Consider the following 21,013-nt stretch of genomic DNA (forward strand, 5'->3'; position numbering starts at 1 on the left):
GAAAGAATCCGTTGCTATGTTACATTGGGTATTTTTTATGTGTGATGAGCGTCGAAATTTTTTGAGCAACGTTGCCAAGGGCATTGATAGAACAATGTTTTTTGTTTTGTGTATTTACCTTTCAAAATACGAACGAGTTACAGAAGTACAGAGAGAAATTGCTTTGGGCTTCCTTCGAATTAGGATGTTTAGGTATTCTAGCATAACGCTGTTCCTCTCAGTGTGGTAGTTCTCCCAGTCCCTTCCATTAACCCAGGAAATAAGGACCCCCTCCCCCTAAAAACCTTATTAATTTTATAGAGCTTAGAGTTGATGAACATTTGTGTTCTGAATTACAAGTTCAATCTGATGAAGCTGATGTGGTTAAAACACCTAAGGCTAATCGCTCGAATGAGAGAAAGTCGCCGAACAAACGCTGTGCTCTCTAAACTTTATTTCTTAACCGCTAAAATCTGACCAACATTTCCTCGAATCGTCCAATTAGCGTTGCAGTGTTTCACGACCTTCATTTGAAGCCTTTCAACGCTTTGTCTTGAATCGCGAAGAATTTAACTCAACCGGCCTCGTCATAAATCGGATGCTACGTTTTCGGAGGTCGTGGGTGTTTTTTCTTTACCTTGAGTGGTTTCTCATTTCCATACTTGGGCTAACACTCAGTAGGTTCACTCTAGCACTTAAACATACACTACAGAGTTCATTCTTCTAGTCCATCATTTGTGTCCTTAGTGCAAGCGGCACTACATTCATTTGTACGTTCGTATAGGCCCGTTGTTTTCACGCTTGAGTAGCGAATTCAAATGGCTTTCTCGTATTTTCGCGCCTTCAATAATTTAGCGGGTCTTTTTCTAGCGGGTGCAACCTGTTGATCTTAAGCCAAATTAGGAAAAGCGGCTTGTTGGCATTTGTAAACTTAAACGAGCCGAGACGTCGTTGCTCGTGTCTGTTTTGAACGCAGCTGTAATAAACGTTTTTTTCTCTACAAGATGGTGATTAGCCATCTCTAGAACATTGTGTCAATTTCGCGAGGAATGGATCTTGTTTGTTTCACACCACGAAGTGTTGTCAGGACCAACGGATAAAGAAACATGGGAATTTCTTCGCGAGGTAAGATGCCAAAGTTTATGGTCTTTTATGACGCAAAGCGGTCTACCGCTGGAGTAGATAAGTTCATTATCAGCTGTGCGAGAGTAATTAAGGTCTAGTAAATATAGACGTAAGTTTCTTTTGTGCTAAGAATTGAGATAAAATGAATACGAAGGCTAAATATTGCGATGGAAATAAACCAGTCGTGAGCAGTATATAAAAATATTTGGAACTACATTTCCAACGATTTTTTTGCGATTTCTTTAGTTCGGTTGCTTTCAAGGAGAAGGAATTTTTTCTATAATATCAAATTTTCCTATTTTGTGAAGTTACAAGGATGAAAGGTTATTAAAGGAGGTACGGTGATTTGAAAGCCGTAATCGAGCGAATTGACTCACTGAAAATCGAAACAAAGATAGCTTATGAATAAATAATGAACGCCCATCATCGAAAATCACAAAAGAACTCAAAAACGGGAAAGTCCGAAGACTAGGAAATCAAAATCTTTGGGAAGTTAACAACGATTCTCTTCTCAGCGATAGCTATAGGCGTTGTTAATCGATACATTTAAAACAGGTAATTTCGATTGACTTAAAAAATTTGTCAAACGAAATGCAAGGTGGCAATTTGAAGGAAAGAAGAAGAAATTAATGTTTTGTAAAGGACTATAAAGAGGGAAAAGTTAAATTACTGAACGGTCTTTAGAAGTCCTTAGTAAGTTCTTAATAGTAATTTAGTACGCAAAACACACTATCTTCAGCAAATTATAGTAACTGAACGTCACCTAGTAATTGCTTTATTTAATTTTGTTGGTAAATTTAAAGGGCCTCTGAACCAAAAGTGTCTTTTTTTCCTTCTAATATTTTATTCTTTTTGGTTAAGCTTTTTCATTTTTTGCCCTGATAAGTATCGATTGGTTGGGTTCAACTTATAAAATACTTGTCGGACAAATCGGATTAACAATTTTTTCCTTCAAACACCACCTGGATGTGAACCGCTAATACTCAGCAATACTTACAAGCAATGCCATGCCGGCTCAAATGTATATTTGGTTTGAAACATTTGGGAGAACCAGAAAATTTAAATAAATTTGACATTTATGAAATACAGTTCATTCATTTTTCTACTGGTGAAGAACAATCAGAAAACAAGATAAAAAATATTTTAATATGTCGACTACACACTAACAACAAGCTGCCTAATCACTTGTATCTGGCACTTGTAGAAGGGTGTTAACCTAGCGTAACTAGAGCGGAACAAGTGGATTCAAAAAAATAAATTTAAATCAATTTGAATTTCTGGAGATTTTAGAGTAAATATTTTTGTATGAATCAGCGTGGTTCGTTTTTGTTAAGGCCGAGACCAAACAGAAAACAAGAAAGCGTGAATTTTCATATTTGTGTTCAAGCGTTTCACACAATTCTCACAGTTGTTAAGCTGTTGATCGTTGTTCACATATTTTCGTCATGGTACCTGTCACTGATGACCCCTAACTCGTTCGAGGTAACTATTTTTTCTTATCACTCCACTGCGGGTTTTCCTTTCATGACGAGCTGGTTATCAGTTGGAGATTCTTTTCTTGAACACAGCTTTCACGAAAAAAAGTTCCGGTGAGAGCCGAGAAACTCTTTAAATGCCAAAAAGCCCAGAAGACGAAAAAGGCGAAATGGATTTATGAACTGTAAACTTTGATCGAGTAAGCACAGTAGATTTTAAAAACTTTTCGGTTCATTGCATCGCATTCGATGATCAGAAACCTTACAAAAGAAGGCTTCCTTAAGTTTCGTGTAGTGACCATGAATTTGTTTTCAATTCACTCATAGCGTAAACCAGTGAATAACCAATGGCTACATGATTTCCAATTGACATTGAATCAACCATGAAGAAACCATTTAAAAACGAAAGCTGACTCCAAATTTCCAGGGCGAAAAATTGCGCACTTCTCAAAGATTTTCAATGAAGTCATCACACGTTTAGGGTGTTTTAAAATCTGTTGATTAAACAAATTAATTTTAAGAGCGAAATAATCGTTCTTTATGAACCAAATAGTTCCAACAACTGAATGTTCGCGTTATTTTGAAGGGAATAACATTAAGACGAAACTCAGCTGGTTAATTTTGTTTGACCTTTTTTTTTCTTGTAGAATACATGGCGTCCTGTAGATGCAGTTCTAGTTTAATGGTCATGAGAATATTTGTTCTGTTTTGTTCAATTTACTGGGGTAGTGCACAGAATACCCAATCTGCACAGAAGCCCAACATTATTATGATAGTAGCCGATGATTTGGTGAGTAAAGTTCCTTTTCTGTTTCGTATAATTTGCCTTCGTTACTTTTTCATTTCACAAAATTTGGTAGAGGTTAGGTAACGCTAGCTTTATTATTACGGTAAACAGTTGTTTTTTCCTTCTCTTAATCATGTCACTTGAATTGTGCGTCATAGCTTGCCTCTCGTATGCTAACTTTTTTCTTTGTTGTTTCTTAACCCATTTGTTCGCTTTGATTTTTTCCAGGGTTGGGATGACGTCAGTTTTCACGGCTCGTCCCAGATCCCTACGCCCACTCTAGATGGATTGGCGAATTCGGGAGTAATTCTGAATAATTATTACGTGTCGCCGATGGACTCACCTTCAAGGGCGGCTTTCATGACAGGAAAATACGCCCTTAATTTAGGTAATAATCGGATCAAAGGAAGTGTAGAAAACGAACATTACCTCTTTTTTTTAGGGATAGGAGAACAAGACGAAAAAATTACGAGCTACAAGATGAATTGTGTAATCTCGTACACAGATCACCGCCGCGAGGAAATTCCGCATCGCGCGTCGAGTCACACACGCGCGTTTTGCGCCGCGCGGCTTTCCATTCTTGTGTGACTATCCCTAAGATTGGACGCTTCCCTGTCAGAAAAGAAAGTCTGCTGGTAGTCTTCTCTTACGCATCACACGTGACTTAAGCTACGTTGAGACTGGTGATCACTTAACCTTATGGGTAACCTGCAGAGCACAGGGTACCCATGCTCTTATCAACAAAAGAATAAGATAATTATCAGGGCTCCTGGAATCTTTCAAGTGATACCAGTCAACCAAAGCCTCTCAAACGAATAACTTCCCTGCTTTGAAAGAAACATTGTGCATACTCTGCATACCTACGAGACAAACCGTACACTTGTCAGCCTAGTGGCAAGCTGTATACTTAAGACTAAATATAATTTTCACTGTTTTTCTTGCAGGGCTTCAACACGACACTATCCACAATAAACAGCCCTTTGGGGTGCCACTTAAAGAAAAGCTACTGCCCGAACATCTGCGGCAGTTAGGTTATTCAACCCACGCTGTAGGAAAGGTAGGCTTTGTAAGAGTGAGGAGTGTCGAAAGTACTTCTTCTGGTTTCTTTGCGCATGGACAGTTTCTTCCCTTGAGAAAACAAGACCGACAAGATGGACATTGTTACCAGTGTTATGTCGGATCTGCCTCATCCTTTAAGGACTCATTGAACGTACAAATCTTCTAGTAGGGAACGTTGTGTCGATAGGTCATAAAATTCTTAGAAGTAATTTAAATGGCAATGACCCTGATTAACCAAGTATTTACAGTCAGTCTACGTCACGCGTGACATGTATTTCAGAGAATTATATGAACATTCGAATTCCTCTTTTTAATGTCCGGCATTTTAGATTTCTCTGGAAATCTTTCCGAAAAAGAGGCATTAACTGAAAAAAAGAAGAGCAAAAAACAAAAACAACAACAACAAACAGTCAGAATAGTTTTTTTTTTTTGAAATACTTGATGCTATTATTTAAAAAAAATTCAATAGCTCTATATCGTCGATAAACTAGGGAAATTGTACGGGAACTCTGAAATCTCGTTGGCGATGTTCAAACCTGACATGACATATTCCATCACATTATTTCCTTTGTGCATATGCCACACATTGACATTCCAATCCTAGCAGTATGCAGGATATTTGTCCCATGAACCTAGTTTAATGGCCTTAGCCTCCACGAGTCTCCTGTAGCTCAGTGGTAGAGCATCCGAACTAGTAATCGGAAGGTCTTAGGTTCGACTCCTGATAGGAGCACTCGGATTTTTTCCGAGTATGCCTGTGTCATTTACTGATTAATACTTCATTCTCATTTATTCACCAGGCTTAACATATTCCATCACATTATTTCCACTGACATGTATATTTCAAATTTCAAGTTTCAAAAATACTGGTCACGCTTGATGTAAATCAACTGTAATGTTTCAAAATTGGTTGACAGTAAACTCAGCACTAAGTTACTGTAGTCGTGCATTTTAAATGTATTTTTTATGTTCTCTTCCCGCAGTGGCAGCTGGGATTTTTCGCTAAGGAGTTCACCCCTACCTACAGGGGCTTCGACTCATTTTACGGTTTTTGGACTTCCGGTCAGGATTACTTTAGTCACGTGACCTATGACGGAAGTTATGGACTGGATTTGAGAAGAGACTTGGCTGTGAGTAATTTTAAAATAATAATAACATTTTTCTTCCAGAGCATGACGTAAAAGAGGTTTATAGTGTTTGCGACACAGAGAGGGTCTATCATGCCAATCAAATACGACATTTGAAATTTGTGTGAAGGTTCTGAAAGTTTAACACAATTTAACCCAATCAAAAGACTGGAATTGCATGATCCAAGCATCCATTTAATGTTTTAATGTTAATAATATACCAAGATTGATAGACCAGCCATGAATAGACCAGCTATGACTTTTATACATTTTTATATAGACTATGTCTTTTATATATTTTTATATATTTTATATTTTTAGACCATGACTTTTATATATTTTTTTATATTTTATATTTTTTATACATGTATATATAATTTATTGATTTATTCACGTGCTATTTTAAGTTTCGCTTGGCTCACAGGTTACGCTACGCGCCCTGTGGTGCTTTCTTATACTGTGCATATAGATAGTTTTACTGCGTATAATAATAATAATAATAATAACAACAACAACAACAACAACAACAACAACAATAATAATAATAATAATAATAATAATAATAATAATAATAATAATAATAATAATAATAATGATAATAATGACTTTATTTGAGTGTCAAAGTATCTAACACGTACTATTGTGCCAATTGGGGCACTATAAATCAGAAAAACAATATAAACAAAAACTGAACAAAACATTGTTAAAAATCGCTATTTACAAACAATACTAATTATATAATAATATATATAAATTAAAATCGTGAATTCTTACTGTACATTACTAAAACGTAGCTAATAAAGGCATAAAAGACAGTTTTGACAATCATCGCTGATCAGTTCACTCAAGTTTATTGTTCTTATGCGGTTTTTAAATATATTTATAGTTTCTGACCTTCTTATGTCGTTGCTCAATTTTCCCCATATGGTCGGCCCTGAATAGCTTATACTGTGTTTGCCATGTGTGGTTGTGTTGAACCTGAGTATTATTTTAACACTGTCTTTTTCATGTTGTTGTTAGGCGGTGTATAATGAAACAGGTACATACGGTACCGAGCTGTTTACTCGTGAAGCTGACAAAGTCATCAACGATCACGACAACACCAAGCCTTTGTTCCTGTACTTTGCACAGCAAGCGGTGCATGTTGGGAATGAGAATCAGCCACTCCAGGCCCCCCAAAAATATCTTGATAGGCTCGGTTACATAGGAGACGAACAAAGAAGAACTTATGCAGGTATGAAGGGAAAACGTTCTACCTGTATTTCGTTTTAGTTTGAGAACAGCCTGGTTCACAGGTATTTTCCGGCTCATTTTGGCCTAGATTCTTCCCTCGCTCGCTGATGTCACCGAATAACACTCGTCTCAGGCTTCGCGCAAAAACTGAGGGCCAGTTTCAGTCTACGTTGCAGTTTTGAGCGTCTCGACATTTTAATATGTTGATTTTAATCTTAGAGCTTAAAATTAACAGATGTTAGTATTAGGATAGTCTCAGGACATGGCTTCTCACTAACTTCCTGCTTGATTTTTTATTTGTCCGAACACTGATCATAATAATTGTTTGGTTTTAGGTATGGTGTCTGCCCTGGATGAATCAGTTCGCCAAATAGTAACAACGTTAAAGAAGAAAGGACTTTATGATAACTCTATCATTATATTCACCACTGACAACGGAGGAGCCGCTGGTGGATTGGACGCCAGTGCGGGCTCAAATTATCCTCTGCGAGGTGCCAAAAATACTTTGTGGGAGGGAGGAGTACGTGGGGTTGGATTTGTTCACAGTCCACTTCTGAAGAAGAGAGGTAAGGCCAATTGTCTGCAGAAATTATGATTTTAGAACAATTTCCTCTTTTAATACCAATTTCATGATCCCAATAAGTTGTCACGACTTTCTCTCGCTTCATCGAATATCAGTTGTTAAACCCTATACCTTTGGGTATTTTCATGCCCATATCAGATCGAGTTCTACTTCTAAATCTATTTTAAAATTCAACGTGTCTCTCAAATACTAAAACACACACAAAACTCGGCAGCAACAACAATAACAACAGTTTTCAGTTTGTACGGGCAAAAATCTAAAGAAAGGCAAAAAGAGAAGGTAGTGAACTTTCCTTTAGCCTTCGTGCATTTTTAGGTTCAAAAAGCCTTTGTTTTTCTCACCAACCTGGCGGCAAAAAGTTATATAATCGCTTCTTAGGTAAATACAGTAATAGATAAATCGTTTATTAGACATTATACCTCGCAGTCGTACAACTAAATTATGTACAATATACAAGAAAAAAGAAAAGATTAATAACAATAAAAATATTTGAAATTTAAAATTTAGAATAAATTACAATAAGGGTTTACATTAAATTGCTAATAATAAAAGATTCCCTAAAACGATCAGTGCGACAGACTGGAATGTCAAAACATCTCTTATTTCTCAAACGCTGAGCGTAAGTGCTGGCCATAGGAGATAGCAGGCTAGCCAGCTTGTGATCTTCCTTCCTTACAATGTCGTTAAATAATTTTACAGATAGTGACACGTCTGTCCAAGAGTGACAGAATACCAGCCTCTTTTAACGCCTCACTTTTTTAACCTACTTTTAACCTACTCTCTGATATCTTACTGCATGCGAACGGAATGAAATCTAAACTACAATGGCTGACACAATCACCATCTTTCTTCTTCTCAGGTCGAGTTTCCACAGCATTGTTACACGCCTCTGACTGGCTCCCAACCTTCTACGCGTTGGCTGGAGGAAATGTGAAGAGCCTGGGAGCTATTGACGGTTTCAATGTCTGGGACACGATTTCCAATGATGGTCAGTCCCCACGGTACGAGATCCTGCACGGCCTGGATTCTTTGAGAGAGAAAAAGGCAGCTCTTAGGATTGGGGACTATAAAATGATCGTACATCAGAATCGTAGTTTCTACAGCGACTGGTACCCCAGGCCAGAAACCTTGCACGAGTTAGACCAGGTGCCCAAGCCGAACCTATTACAAGACGCTGCTGTAGATTGTACAGTAAAACACCCGCATCCACTTCTGTACACGAAAGCACCGATTTGCATGCCCGAGAAAAAGCCTTGTTTGTTCAACATTAAATGGGACCCATGCGAGTATCATAACCTGGCTGACTTTATGCCCAACACTTTGAAAGTCATGATTGACAGGCTGAAATTCTATTATCACAAATCCACGCCCGCGGTGTACCCTCAAGCGGACGAAGGAGCAAGTCCTGATCATCACGGGGGAATCTGGTCACCATGGCGAGATAAACCCGATATTGATGAGACAATGAACGACTATGTTTACCCTAATTCTTACTACGATTCACCCAAAACACCTCCCAGTAGTCCCCCAAAGAACCAATTCGATCAGTTTATGAGAAATCAAGGTCCTGTAACCAGTAATAACACAAGTGGAAACCCGTTCGGCTCGTCTTCGGAAGTCCAAGATATTATTATAAATTTTCGGGATCCTCACAGGGAAAATGCCGCCCATAAGGAAGCAGTGCCAACTGTGGCAACCATAGCAACAACCACATCCACGGCTACCACGCCAACCACGGCACCTCCAGCGATTACTACGGCTTCTACTGCTGCGACCATGAACACTGCCCCCCCTCCGCCATCCATACCCCCAGCTATTGCGTCGATAGTTTCAAAGAAGCTGGATTATTCCGCACAGAGACCGAAACCTTTCCGTCCAACAGGATATCTTAAAGGCTTCTTTCAGCATCAAGGTGTTGGCTTTGCTCCTACGACCGAGCCTCCTCCAAGTAGAGACAAGTTAATTTCCGACACTGTGAAAGAAGTTGAACACATAGTTTCTAAGCCTGTCAAGTATGTTAACCCGCTGATTGTGCGACCAACCGAACAACTGCCCGCGGTACATGCCTGGCCGACTCAGGAATCTCTCGTGCCGAGTGACGTACAAAGCCTGATTCGACAGCACGGCTTCTCCAAACACCTCGCCTCAAGCCATGTAGAGCAAGTCTCCATGCTGCCTCCTGTAAAATCACCAGTGAAGCTAACTCACAAGCCCGCCTTGCTCGGCTCACACCCGCACGAAACGCTGCCAGAAATTCTCGATATTATCGATGAATCGTCGATGCCGAATTCGTATACCGCCGGCGGCAGCGGCCAGCGGGAGATTCCGAAGATTTTCGATGTTATCGACGAAGCTCACAATGAGCGCAGCAAGGTGAAGGACTTCACTTCACAAAAACAAGGGCCAATAGCAACTAGCAAACCACTGACCAGCAAAGACGTGGGCTCAGGCATGGGCGTGGGTCTGACCGGATTACCACAAGGTGTTTCGGTGTTTGGAAAATTAGGCGATCAAAAGATTCTGCCTAAGCCTTACCATATAGCAGGAAAAGAAAGGGAACATATTGTTGCCAAGCACAAACCGTCCAAAGAAACGAAGAAGGCCAGTGTTCATAAATTCATTGGTAACATCACAATCGATGGTCGCCGCTACCTTGTTGTGGGAACCGAGACCGAGGAAGCAGATTCCATCTCATCGCACGTGGAAGGCAATACAATCACTCTGCATGTTCCGAAATCAAGGAAACTCAGCAATCAAGGCGGAAAATACAAAGATAAAACCTCACCTCAAAGTGCTAACAGCAAGTCGGAAATCAGTGCTGTCCATGTTCCCAGCGAACCTGGCATTGGTGAAATCACTGATTACATCGACGACGACGAAGATAACAACGTTAAACCGACGAACAAAACACTGGCAGCCCATAATATCACAGCAGTGGCGACCGCTGGTAACAACACTAAATGCGAGAAAGTCGTCCAGCTTGATACTTCCGACAACGCTGTCGTCGTGTCCTCGGTTGTGATCGTCGTGATTGCTTCGGCAATGGTTGTGGGTGTTGCTGTTGTTGCTATGGTTGCGGTGGTTGCCAGGCACTGTCAAAACGCCAGGAATTGATCTCTTTATTTTTCATTCTGTTATTGTTTTTTTTTTTTTTTTCCGCAGAGAGCTGACATATTTTTAGTGTTAATTGAAACGTGATTTAAAATGTACAGAAGAGTAGAGTTGGTAATAGGGGTAACGGTAATATGTTAGATTCTCTTGATTTATCATGACGTGCGTTTTTAAACGTTCCTGGGAAATTGTTAATCATTTAACTTTTCTGTCAGTACAAGGATCTGACGGAGAGTTGAGAAGCCATTCAGTAGAAGTAGTTACTATTTAAGCCGCTTTTAAAAAACAAGAATCGCACACAAAACGTCAAAACAAGTTTGGCTCAGCTCAGATCACGCGAGTATGTAACGTGACGTTTTCCATCGTAGATCCGCTGATTTGTAAGGAGGCATTCAGCAGAAGGCTTGAAAGGGCCTTCAGATGCATCATTACTAGTAAGAGATTTTCTATACAGTGTCGTTTTAACCAAAGTGATTTCATCCGGCTGACCATAACGCAGAAAACGTGTTAAACGGACGCAAGGCTAGACACGATTGCCTGTAATTTTTTATTTCTGATTCTCTGAAAGCAGCAGCATATACATACATCATTCTCTTTAATCCACAGCCGTAAAATAAACCATCGCATCTCTTCCACAGCAGGCTTTTGCTGTGATTAGTTAAAGAGAATATCACACAATTGCTTTCCAAAGTCAATAGAATAACGTTCCATCGTTAATCTATTTACTCTTCGTTGAATCTTTCAAGTATCTGTCGTTAACTCATATCTACGCATAAGCTGAGTAAGAGACAGTATTGCCCGTTTGAAGGTAAAGTTCTGGCGGTAGAGCCGCCACGCGGATTACGCCGCTTACAGCTCGTCAAAGACAATACCCGCCCCCACACCCCTCAGGCTTGTCTTCGTGCTTGTCTTAATGGTTATTCGCCAATTATTTGATGATTTTATTTATTAGCAAACGAACAGTGGAGCATAACGCTTGACAGGGAATATCGTGTAGAAAACAATTCAATGATTCTCTTGGCGTACATTTTCTTTTTCGAGTGATTCCACATTTAAGCGAGCAAGTTTATAAAGATCCCATTCAATTTTCTTGTTTATGACGCAATGTTTTTGAATAGTCAGCATTGTCTGTACGTTTAGGTGTTCTGTTTACTGTGACTTACCTACTGAAAAAGTAATAAAAATATGATGTAAGTGTTGAGTTGTATGGTGAAAAAATTACTGTAAATAACAGAGATGCCAATCAACCCTCCTCCCGTTCCTCCTCGTTCATACCACCGTTAAAAAGGTCATGTCATTACGACTTGTAGGTTTTGGGGTCCCCCACCCTGTTGTTTTTTACCCCCCTCCCCTAAAAACGACTGCGAGGCTCAAAACTGTGGCGGCATTGAAACTAAGCACCACCAGTCGTGTGCATGAAATGCTCCTACAACATAAAGAGCAACATGAACTGATTGAGAAACCGCCATAATCAGTTTGAAACTAAGCACCACCAGTCGTGTGCATGAAATGCTCCTACAACATAAAGAGCAACATATGAACTGATTGAGAAACCGCCATAATCAGTTTGAAACTAAGCACCACCAGTCGTGTGCATGAAATGCTCCTACAACATAAAGAGCAACATATGAACTGATTGAGAAACCGCCATAATCAGTTTGAAACTAAGCACCACCAGTCGTGTGCATGAAATGCTCCTACAACATAAAGAGCAACATATGAACTGATTGAGAAACCGCCATAATCAGTTTGAAACTAAGCACCACCAGTCGTGTGCATGAAATGCTCCTACAACATAAAGAGCAACATATGAACTGATTGAGAAACCGCCATAATCAGTTTGAAACTAAGCACCACCAGTCGTGTGCATGAAATGCTCCTACAACATAAAGAGCAACATATGAACTGATTGAGAAACCGCCATAATCAGTTTGAAACTAAGCACCACCAGTCGTGTGCATGAAATGCTCCTACAACATAAAGAGCAACATATGAACTGATTGAGAAACCGCCATAATCAGTTTGAAACTAAGCACCACCAGTCGTGTGCATGAAATGCTCCTACAACATAAAGAGCAACACATCAACTGATTGAGAAACCGCCATAATCAGTTTTATAAGAGGGTGCAGTGCTGCGTCTGTGGGGAGTAGAAACATTTCGAGCGTTAGTCCTTCCTCTGACGAAGGGCTAACGCTCGAAATGTCAGCACTCGAATCTCTTTTCGGTGGCCAATTTACCTTTAGTCATCAACTCTGATAAACCAAACATTCATGATCATGCATCGATTTTGCTAAGGAAAGGGAAGAACTTGGAAAAATTGCCGTTTTAATCCATTTGCAACCTGTCCATCCGCAGTCAGAAATTCAATTGCAGTTTCAGAAAACCAGAAGAGTAACGTTGAAAACAAAACTGAACGATTGTTTTGAGATTCCCCAGGTGTGTGTCGCTTTTGTCTTTTCAAACTGTCACCGTAAAAATAGTTGGTATAGCCCCCGTAAGAAGTTAAAAATGCACCTTATAGTCAGAAGTAAAGACGCTTCACGTTATGGTTTAGAACAGACAGTCCCTTATCTATCTCAGGGACATGCCTAAGAAAAATTAGAGACACTTCGTAGTCTCCTTGATCGCTTTTTTTTTTTCAAGCAAAACAAACATTCCAATTGACGTCGACAAGAGACCTCTGAGAAAAACAATTAATTAATCAACAATATTTCTAAAAACCTTTAAAATACAAAACAATGTATGGAATTTTTTCCCGCTTGAAACTAATTCAGTCCGAGAAATGTTTAGTTACCCCCAATTTCCTTTTTGGATTTCAATAACACTTGCCAAGATCTGCTTTTTCTGCATATTCATAAACCAGCCAAAAATTGGATTTAGTCGGCACCGTCCTTAAGAAATTAGAGCTTCTCTGACCATCGCAAGATGCGCAGAGGGTATGCGCAGTAGCAAAAGGAGGCACCGTCCTTAATTTCGAACCGTGTTAATACTGAGTAGAAGGTGCGGCTGGACGCGGCTAACGCTAGCTTGCGCATGCGCCGTATAAATGTTTTTTTAGTTCACGTCAATGTGAGTTATTAGGGAGCTAAGCAACGACGACGGCGACGACGACGACGACGGCAACGACAACGCCGCAAAACAATAGGTTTAATAATGAGCAAAAACAATCGCTCTGTACGTGCGTTTTACATTTTGGTGCATTTTTTTCGTCCTCTGCAAAACAACAACGTGAAATTACCACATTTAAGGTCTTGTGGAGAAGGTGAAAGCACGGCGGTGAATTTTTAATTTTTTTCTTAACTTGTATGCCACTTCTTCTAATTTGGTTCCTGGATAGTCCGCCATTTTCTTAAAAGTTGAGCGACTTGAAATAATCGCGAAGTAGCACAAATGAAATGAAGATATATTTGAGGTGACCTTTTCGTTGCCGTTGCCGTCGTCACCGTCGGCGTCAGCGTTGCTTAAGCTCCCTATTAACTCTGTTTATTTACTTTCTGGTTTCCAAGTTCTTTGAAAGGTATACCTCTTGATTGCGGGCGTTAATTGCTTTGGGATTGTACTGCCTTTTTTCAGATTATGTAACCGCAAGTAAAGAGCCGGAAGTTAAAGTCGGACATTCGATTCTAGCAACGTAAAAGGAAAGCTTCTCGCTGGAATTCAGTAGTTTAAGAACAGCACATCGACATTGTGGTTTTGTAGGAGAATACTACCTTTGAGTACTGAGTCTTAAATCACTTTTTATAAAATCAAACTTTTAAAGAGTGAATAAAATCCTAAAATGTGACCATTTAAATGAAAGCTACTGAGCAGTACTGTTCTTTGGTGCTCTGTTTATTATGCTCTAGTGTACAAGATGATTCGCCGATTCGAGTCTGTAGATGAAATCCTATACTGTGGCCATTCAACTGAAAGCTACTGAGCGGTACTTTTTCGTGGTGCTGTCTATTATTCTGTGCAAAGTAGTTCTAAGGTTTGAGTCTATGGGTGAAATTGTAAAATGTCCACTCAAATGAAAGCTATTGAGCCGTATTTTCCTGTGGTTGCTTAATTAGGTTTACTACAGTATACCGCTCACGGTAATTGAAACTTTCAGACTGATTATTCTGACGAAAACCGCCTATTCCTAATGTTTTCAAATAAGATCAACTTTGGGATTTGTTCCAGTTTTTTGCTCAAGCACTTTTAGGGTAACGTGCCAACGCCATTTGGTTTCCACCGATTATCAATGAACGAGAAATTCGTCGTTATTTGTTTGGCACAATTCTGTGTAATACCTAAAAGAGATCAATGCTTCCTTTGGCTAAGACCCAACTCACTTTTTTTTGCTGGGCGTACCGTTATACTAGAGACAAATAATCCTGTTATTGATCCGAGCCTATATATGACAGATATGGAACTCCTGGCAGGGGAAATTAGCGCATACTTGATAGTAAACATTCAATCTCATAGTCTTGAAGTTGATGTAGATGATCTGTTTCATTTAAGACAAAGTTAAGCTGCGGTTAGATAAGGCCAGGCACATAGGAAATACCTGTCATGCCTCTTCCTTGGTGGCGCGCGGAGGTCGTCGTTAATCACGTTTCAGTTAGCAATTTTGCTGTTTTTGTGGGAACTATGCCAGTGTCGTAACCCTAAATTCTTAACTCTTCCGATCTTTTCCATTTGTTTGGTGTAACTGGCGAGTATTAAAAGACTTCGGCAATGGAACAATTTGGAATGCTTACAGTCTCACTAAACGCTCTCTTCTTATTATTAAGAGCTTGTTTTGTTCTGTGAAGTGTAGCCACCCACGCACAAGAAAAATGTAATAATTTTGATAAGCAAAAATTCCTCAACACTGTTGATGACTTTGTTCCACTCACGAACACCCATTAAACGTCTCGTAATGTTGAAAAAAGAGTAGACTATGAAAACGGCTAAGCTGTGGCTTCCTATGTGATTCAATCTTCGAGTTTTCTTTCTCTCGCTGTTTCTAATTAACTAACGTTCAGACAACGTTCATAAATTTAAACTACCTTTTGAGCAAATACTTTGTGTCGACATAAGACACAGTCTAATTTGTTTTCTTAAATTGGCACCCTTGAGACCCAATTCCAACCTTCACTTTAAAGAATTGTCTTTTGCTGGGAGCTTAAAAATCAAGTGTTTTTTTGGTGGCTTGGAGCACGGTTTAGTGTGCGGAGCGGTCCCAAAAACCCAGCTCCTCGTGTCTTCTCGATGCTCTTAATTCAATATGGCGGAAAGGCAGTTTTCTTCCCGCCAAACCAATAGATCTTCATGCTGACCGATTCTAATTCACTGCAGAGTGAAGCTATCCGTTTTCATCCGGCATTCTATTGTGTTTTATTTTGTTCTTCAGCTTCAGTTTATACACTTGCATCACATACCATAGCAGCTTCTAGTTGTTGTCGTCTCACATCATCGCTTTGTACCCCCAAACCCTTATGTAACATTGCTCTAACGCTTGAGTCCGTGACTGAAATCGTAAAGTTTGATCATTCAAATGAAAGCTACTGGGCAGCACTTTCCCGTGGTGCTGTTTATTATGCTGTTCAAGGTGATTCTAACTTTTGCGGAGTCTCATCTTAGTAAAGTGTGACCATTCAAATGAAAGGTACTATCAGCAGTATTTTCTTGTGGTGCTGTTTATAGTTATACTGTACAAGGTGGTTCTGTGGATGAAATTCTAAAGTATGACGATTCAAATGGAAGCTACTGAGCAGTACTTTGATGCTGTACAAGGTGGTTCTAACCCCTTTTAGTCGGTGGATGAAATCCTAAAGTGTGACCATTCAAATGAAAGCTACTGAGCAGTACTTTCCTGTGGTGCTGTTTATTATGCTCTACAAGGTGGTTCTAACCCCTTTTAGTCGGTGGATGAAATCCTAAAGTGTGACCATTCAAATGAAAGCTACGGAGCAGTACTTTCCTGTGGTGCTGTTTATTATGCTGTACAAGGTGGTTCTAACACCTTTTAGTCGGTGGATGAAATCCTAAAGTGTGACCATTCAAATGCCAGTGCATGGAAGCTTCTGAGCCGTACTTACCTGTGGTGCTGTTTACTATGCTACACTGATACAAGCCCTATCGATTATATTGTTATTTAAAAAACAAAAACAACAACTACAACTTAACAGCCTCTAACTAATTGCGTGCCTGGATTGAACTCGATATCCTGCTATGTTACCAAGTTACAAGCTTCCCTAACGCTTCAGCAACATTGACTTTTGCCTTTTAAACCTAATCCTAAATCACCAAATATTTATCTAAATATAAATTCTTCTGATACACCACTTCACCTAAGTAGAAAAGTAGTATTTAACTCTAAATACTAAACCGTTAAATCTTTGACCAGACATAAGCAGCACTTAAATTTTCCTACTCTTCCTCACGCGCATAGCTTTAACAGTTCATGGTTATTTTCTTGTTCAGTTCTCAGGAAACTGGAGCAAATGGTAGTTTTCTAAGTTTCGAGGCTACGATGTTCAATATTCTTGACAAGAATAAACGTTATATTCGGATTTAAGCTGAGGAAAAAAGTGAGTAGAGTAAATAGTTCATGAAAATCATGATGATGTTTGTTTATTTTTCGAACTTTTAGCCTCTCAGTCTAGTTTTTGCTTCCTGTGTTAAAAGCAAAATTCATTCGTTGTTTCAGAGTAGAACATACACTGAATTTACTTTTGTAAGGTTTTGGATCATTTACGTGACGGACAAATGTAGTCGTGGTCTATAAGGTATTTTTTGGGTTAAAGGGTTATCAATTTTTGGCTTATTTTTGGCCAGAAAAACACTTCCTTGCTAAGAAAGCTTTGGCTTTCGCCCTTTACATAGAGCAGGTCATCTAAGGAATGCAGATAAGATAGTCAGTCGCTTGTAATCTTATTTTATAATTTGCACCGAAGACGGGACGTGTGGTGTGTATGCGACCTTCAAACACTGTCACAACTTTGGATACGTTCAACCGCATGCCACTGAGCGGTGTGGCCCTCGCGTTTGTTGACTTCCCGGGGGAGGGGGGGGGGGTACTCCCTTATATGGGCTATATAGGTAAGTGCGGCGCCAAAGGGTATGGTTCGGCTGTTTTGGTCATAAATAGGGTATCGCTTTTAGCCATTTTGCCGCCATTTTGGTAATAAATAGGGTATAGATTTTTGCACTCTAGTCATAGGTTCGATTTTTTTTAGAAGAAGCTACTTCAGGTCATAAATAGGGTAGGGAAAATCGCAGATTTTAGTCATAAATAGGGTAGGGAAAATCGCAGATTTTAGTCATAAATAGGGTAAGGGTTTTGGAAAGCGGGCCGCACACCCCTACCCAATTTTTTTTGGAGTACCCCCCCCCCCCCCCCCGGGGTGACTCCCATCAATTTCATAGTAGTAATTTTATTTAACAAACTAAAACACAGCTGTAGCGTGGAAAAATCACGCGAGTAAGTGTCGTAAAGCACTCGATGAACTTTTGTCTGTCTCCTCAGACATTATGATGCCTTCCAGGTATCGAATAAAAAGGTGATTTTCGGCCGATAGATTCGTCAATTCACACCGGAATTTAAAAGTTATCTGCCATCCAAGAAGGCTGTTTCCGCTCGCCAAGGTTCCATAATCTGTGAATAACACTCAGTATCCAGCAACGGTGAAGTAGGAAAGCGCGCCCCGCTATAATGGTTACAATATACCTCAGTTATAATCCTTGCCGTAATCCTTTTGAGATGCCAATCATTCCTTCACACAGACAACTTACTTAGTCCTATTCAGAACTTCAACAGAAAATAAAAGAAATAGGGCATATGAAACACGATTCAGTCCCTTCGTGGTTACTGAAAATTGATATCCTAAACCGGTGCGCAGAGCGCTGTAACAAACGTAAACTTAATCTATCATGTACGTTGGAAATCTTGGCGTTCAATACCAGGCGATGGCCAAATTAAAGCACATACCTTTGACAATGGGTAAACTTCCACCACTTCACTAAAAACATGTTTGATAAGGCAAAAGTTCGAGATACGCGGCTGTAGACTGAGTTGCTCTTGCAGCAAACAAATACTAAAAACCCGGGGGAGGGGTGGTACTCCCCTAAATAAGCCATATACACATGTGAGACGCTAAAGGGTTTAGTTTTGAGCCGTTTTGGTCTGAAGCAAACTTTTCTTTATAGTTTTTTATACATTGAGAAGTGCAGTTTTGATTAACATCGAGAATTTTACGCAAACATAACAAAGGGTATCGAGTTAAGGGTCTGGTCTGAGACAGGATAAGTGTTTCAAGAAGGGCGCCACGCACACCCATCCCCCCCCCCCCCCCCCTCCACCCTCTCGGGCTAAAATCCAAGGGTAAGAGATTTCTACTGGAGATAACTAACATGTTGTAAAGCACGCGAGCTTCCAATTTATTGGACTAACTAAATAACCGAATGTCACCACTCAATGACATTCGGTTTATTTATTTATTTATTTATTTATTTATTTATTTATTTACTCAAATAAATAAATAAATAAATAAATAAATAAACCGAATGTTATTGAGTGGTGTAACCCTGAAGTTTGTTGAATAATATTAACAAATTAAATTACAGCTGTGGCATGGAGTAGTCAAGCGAGAAATTGCCGTAACTTTGACACGTATGGAACTATGTTCCTTTCTGTATTCTATCTTATATTCTCTTGATTACCTGTCTCTTCAGACATCATGGAGCCTTCCGGGTATCGAATAAAAAGATTTTGGACATCCGCTCGCCAAGGTTTCATATCTGTAAAGAACACTAAGTATCCAGCAACGATGAAGTGGCCGCGCGCCTCGCCATACAATGGTTACCTCAGCGATAATCCTTGCTGTAATCCTTTGGAGATGCCAATCGTTCCCTCTTTTATAGACAACTTACTTAGTCCTATTCAGAACTTCAACTAAAAATAAAAAATAGAGCATTTAAAAAACAATTCGTCCCTTTCCGTTGGACGATGTGCTGTGAAGGACGGAAGGCTTAATCGATTTGCTCTCTGAAATGTGCGTTGGCCATCTTGGCATTCAATATCATGACAAATACACAATGAGTAGACTTCCACTATTTTTATACTGAAACAATTAAAGGGGAACAAAAAAAAATTGATGACGGAATTTTGATCTCTTTCAGAGATAACAATAGTCTATTCAATGGATAATAAATGAAAATTTTTCGTTAAAGATGCCTCAATTGTCCAACTGAAAATCTCAAAAAACTTCCAATCAATAGCTCCCGTTCGCAGACAGACGAGAAGAGTAGTTAATTTAATTACTGATGCAATCCGTTTTTCAAGTACGTAACTTAAAGTTATAATTGGCGATAATTGATAGGTGGAGTACCTTAGGTAATTATTTAATTCGTACAATCATCTGTTTTTATTTTAGAAGTTAAAATTAGCACAGTTCTGACATATATTGAGAAGGAAATTAATGAATTTAGAGGGAGGTGACATTCGTTGATACCGGTAATTAACTCGCACGTTTAAGATCGGTTTGGAATTGCATATATGTGAATTCTTTGCGCAGTAATAGATTGTTCACGGTAAAACTGAAATTGGCTGACAGGGTTTATTTGCTAAAACAGTGCAAGGTGTCAAATGACACCCCCATTACCCACTTTATCACACGTAGTTTTAGTTTCATTCAATGGTTTAACGATATTTGTGAAGTGGAAGGTCATGGGCTCATTTCTCGTTGGGGAACCAGGATTTCCTTTTTCTGAGTAAGATCAACGGTTTAAAACGGAAATCGGATGACAGATTTGCCATAGGGCTGAAAATGGGAGTGTTTTTTACAGTGCATAAACGTTTTTGATCTATTTACATCTTCAATCTAGAAAGCAATAAATAAAAGAAACCCAAATATATCTTTCCAACCCCCGGGATCGAGGGTGGAGGTTCATCCCTTATGTAACTCTTATTGGTAATTGCTGCCCTAAAGGGTCGGAGTGTGGAGCCACTTTGGTCTGAAAATGGCTAAAGACTTTGACCAAGTTTGGTCTGACGTCTCAATGCGGGTTTGGATTTAGTAGTCATGACAGGGTTGCACAAAGCAACTGTTCGTCCTTAAGAAGTGCGATTCAAGCTCGATTGAGTCTATATAAGTTGGAGTTTTCTGCACTGAAGGATTGTTTCGGGTTCTTTTTGTGTTTCCTATCCTCACAATCCGCCTTCAGCTAAGTGCCCACAGAAAAACCCTTCAGAAAACGGGTATGGAGTTTACTTACGGACCGTGAGGTACTGGAGTGTTACTGATTAATAGGAAAACGTCATGAGATACGAATGCGAAACGCTTATTCATCACTGTGTGTTTACAGAGCACGGTCAAACGCGTGGCGCGATCAAATGTGGGATCTTCCACAGCCGGGCCGGGAATCTATGCAGTTATGTTGACTTGAATCTCGGGATTTTGCTGTTGTTGTTGTTGTTGTTGTTGTTGTTGTTGTTGTTGTTGTTGTTGTATTTCTTAGATTAAGAGTGTAAACTCTTTTCACCGTGCAAGGCGGTTTCTTTTTCTTTCTGTTTTTTTGCGCCGT

The 21,013-nt window shown here is 39.6% G+C and overlaps 1 protein-coding gene across 2 annotated transcripts; it reads left to right on the forward strand.

Annotated features, from left to right (window-relative positions):
* Window positions 1-962: 962 nt before the first annotated feature.
* On the forward strand, window positions 963-11,680 carry LOC146460682 (uncharacterized). Of its 2 annotated transcripts, none has more exons than XM_085087907.1 (8): window positions 963-1,104; window positions 3,227-3,369; window positions 3,595-3,754; window positions 4,311-4,423; window positions 5,409-5,555; window positions 6,573-6,786; window positions 7,121-7,351; window positions 8,228-11,680. In XM_085087907.1, exons 1-8 carry the CDS (start codon window positions 1,086-1,088, stop codon window positions 10,480-10,482), a joined length of 3,282 nt encoding a protein of 1,093 aa, XP_084944033.1. In that variant the 5' UTR covers window positions 963-1,085; the 3' UTR covers window positions 10,483-11,680. The 2 variants fall into 2 exon arrangements, with proteins under 2 accessions (XP_084944033.1, XP_084944034.1); XM_085087908.1 differs by lacking the exon at window positions 963-1,104 and adding an exon at window positions 1,114-2,779.
* Window positions 11,681-21,013: the final 9,333 nt, after the last annotated feature.

This window comes from Pavona decussata, unplaced genomic scaffold, assembly GCF_977016875.1.
Source record: "Pavona decussata unplaced genomic scaffold, jaPavDecu1.1 SCAFFOLD_208, whole genome shotgun sequence".
In the NCBI taxonomy this organism is placed as follows: Eukaryota; Metazoa; Cnidaria; class Anthozoa; order Scleractinia; family Agariciidae; genus Pavona; species Pavona decussata.

Coding starts and splice junctions, on each gene's coding strand:
- LOC146460682 (XM_085087907.1), top strand. Junction 5,556..6,572: donor ATTTGAGAAGAGACTTGGCT/GTGAGTAATTTT, acceptor TGTTGTTGTTAG/GCGGTGTATAATGAAACAGG. Junction 7,352..8,227: donor TCCACTTCTGAAGAAGAGAG/GTAAGGCCAATT, acceptor TCTTCTTCTCAG/GTCGAGTTTCCACAGCATTG.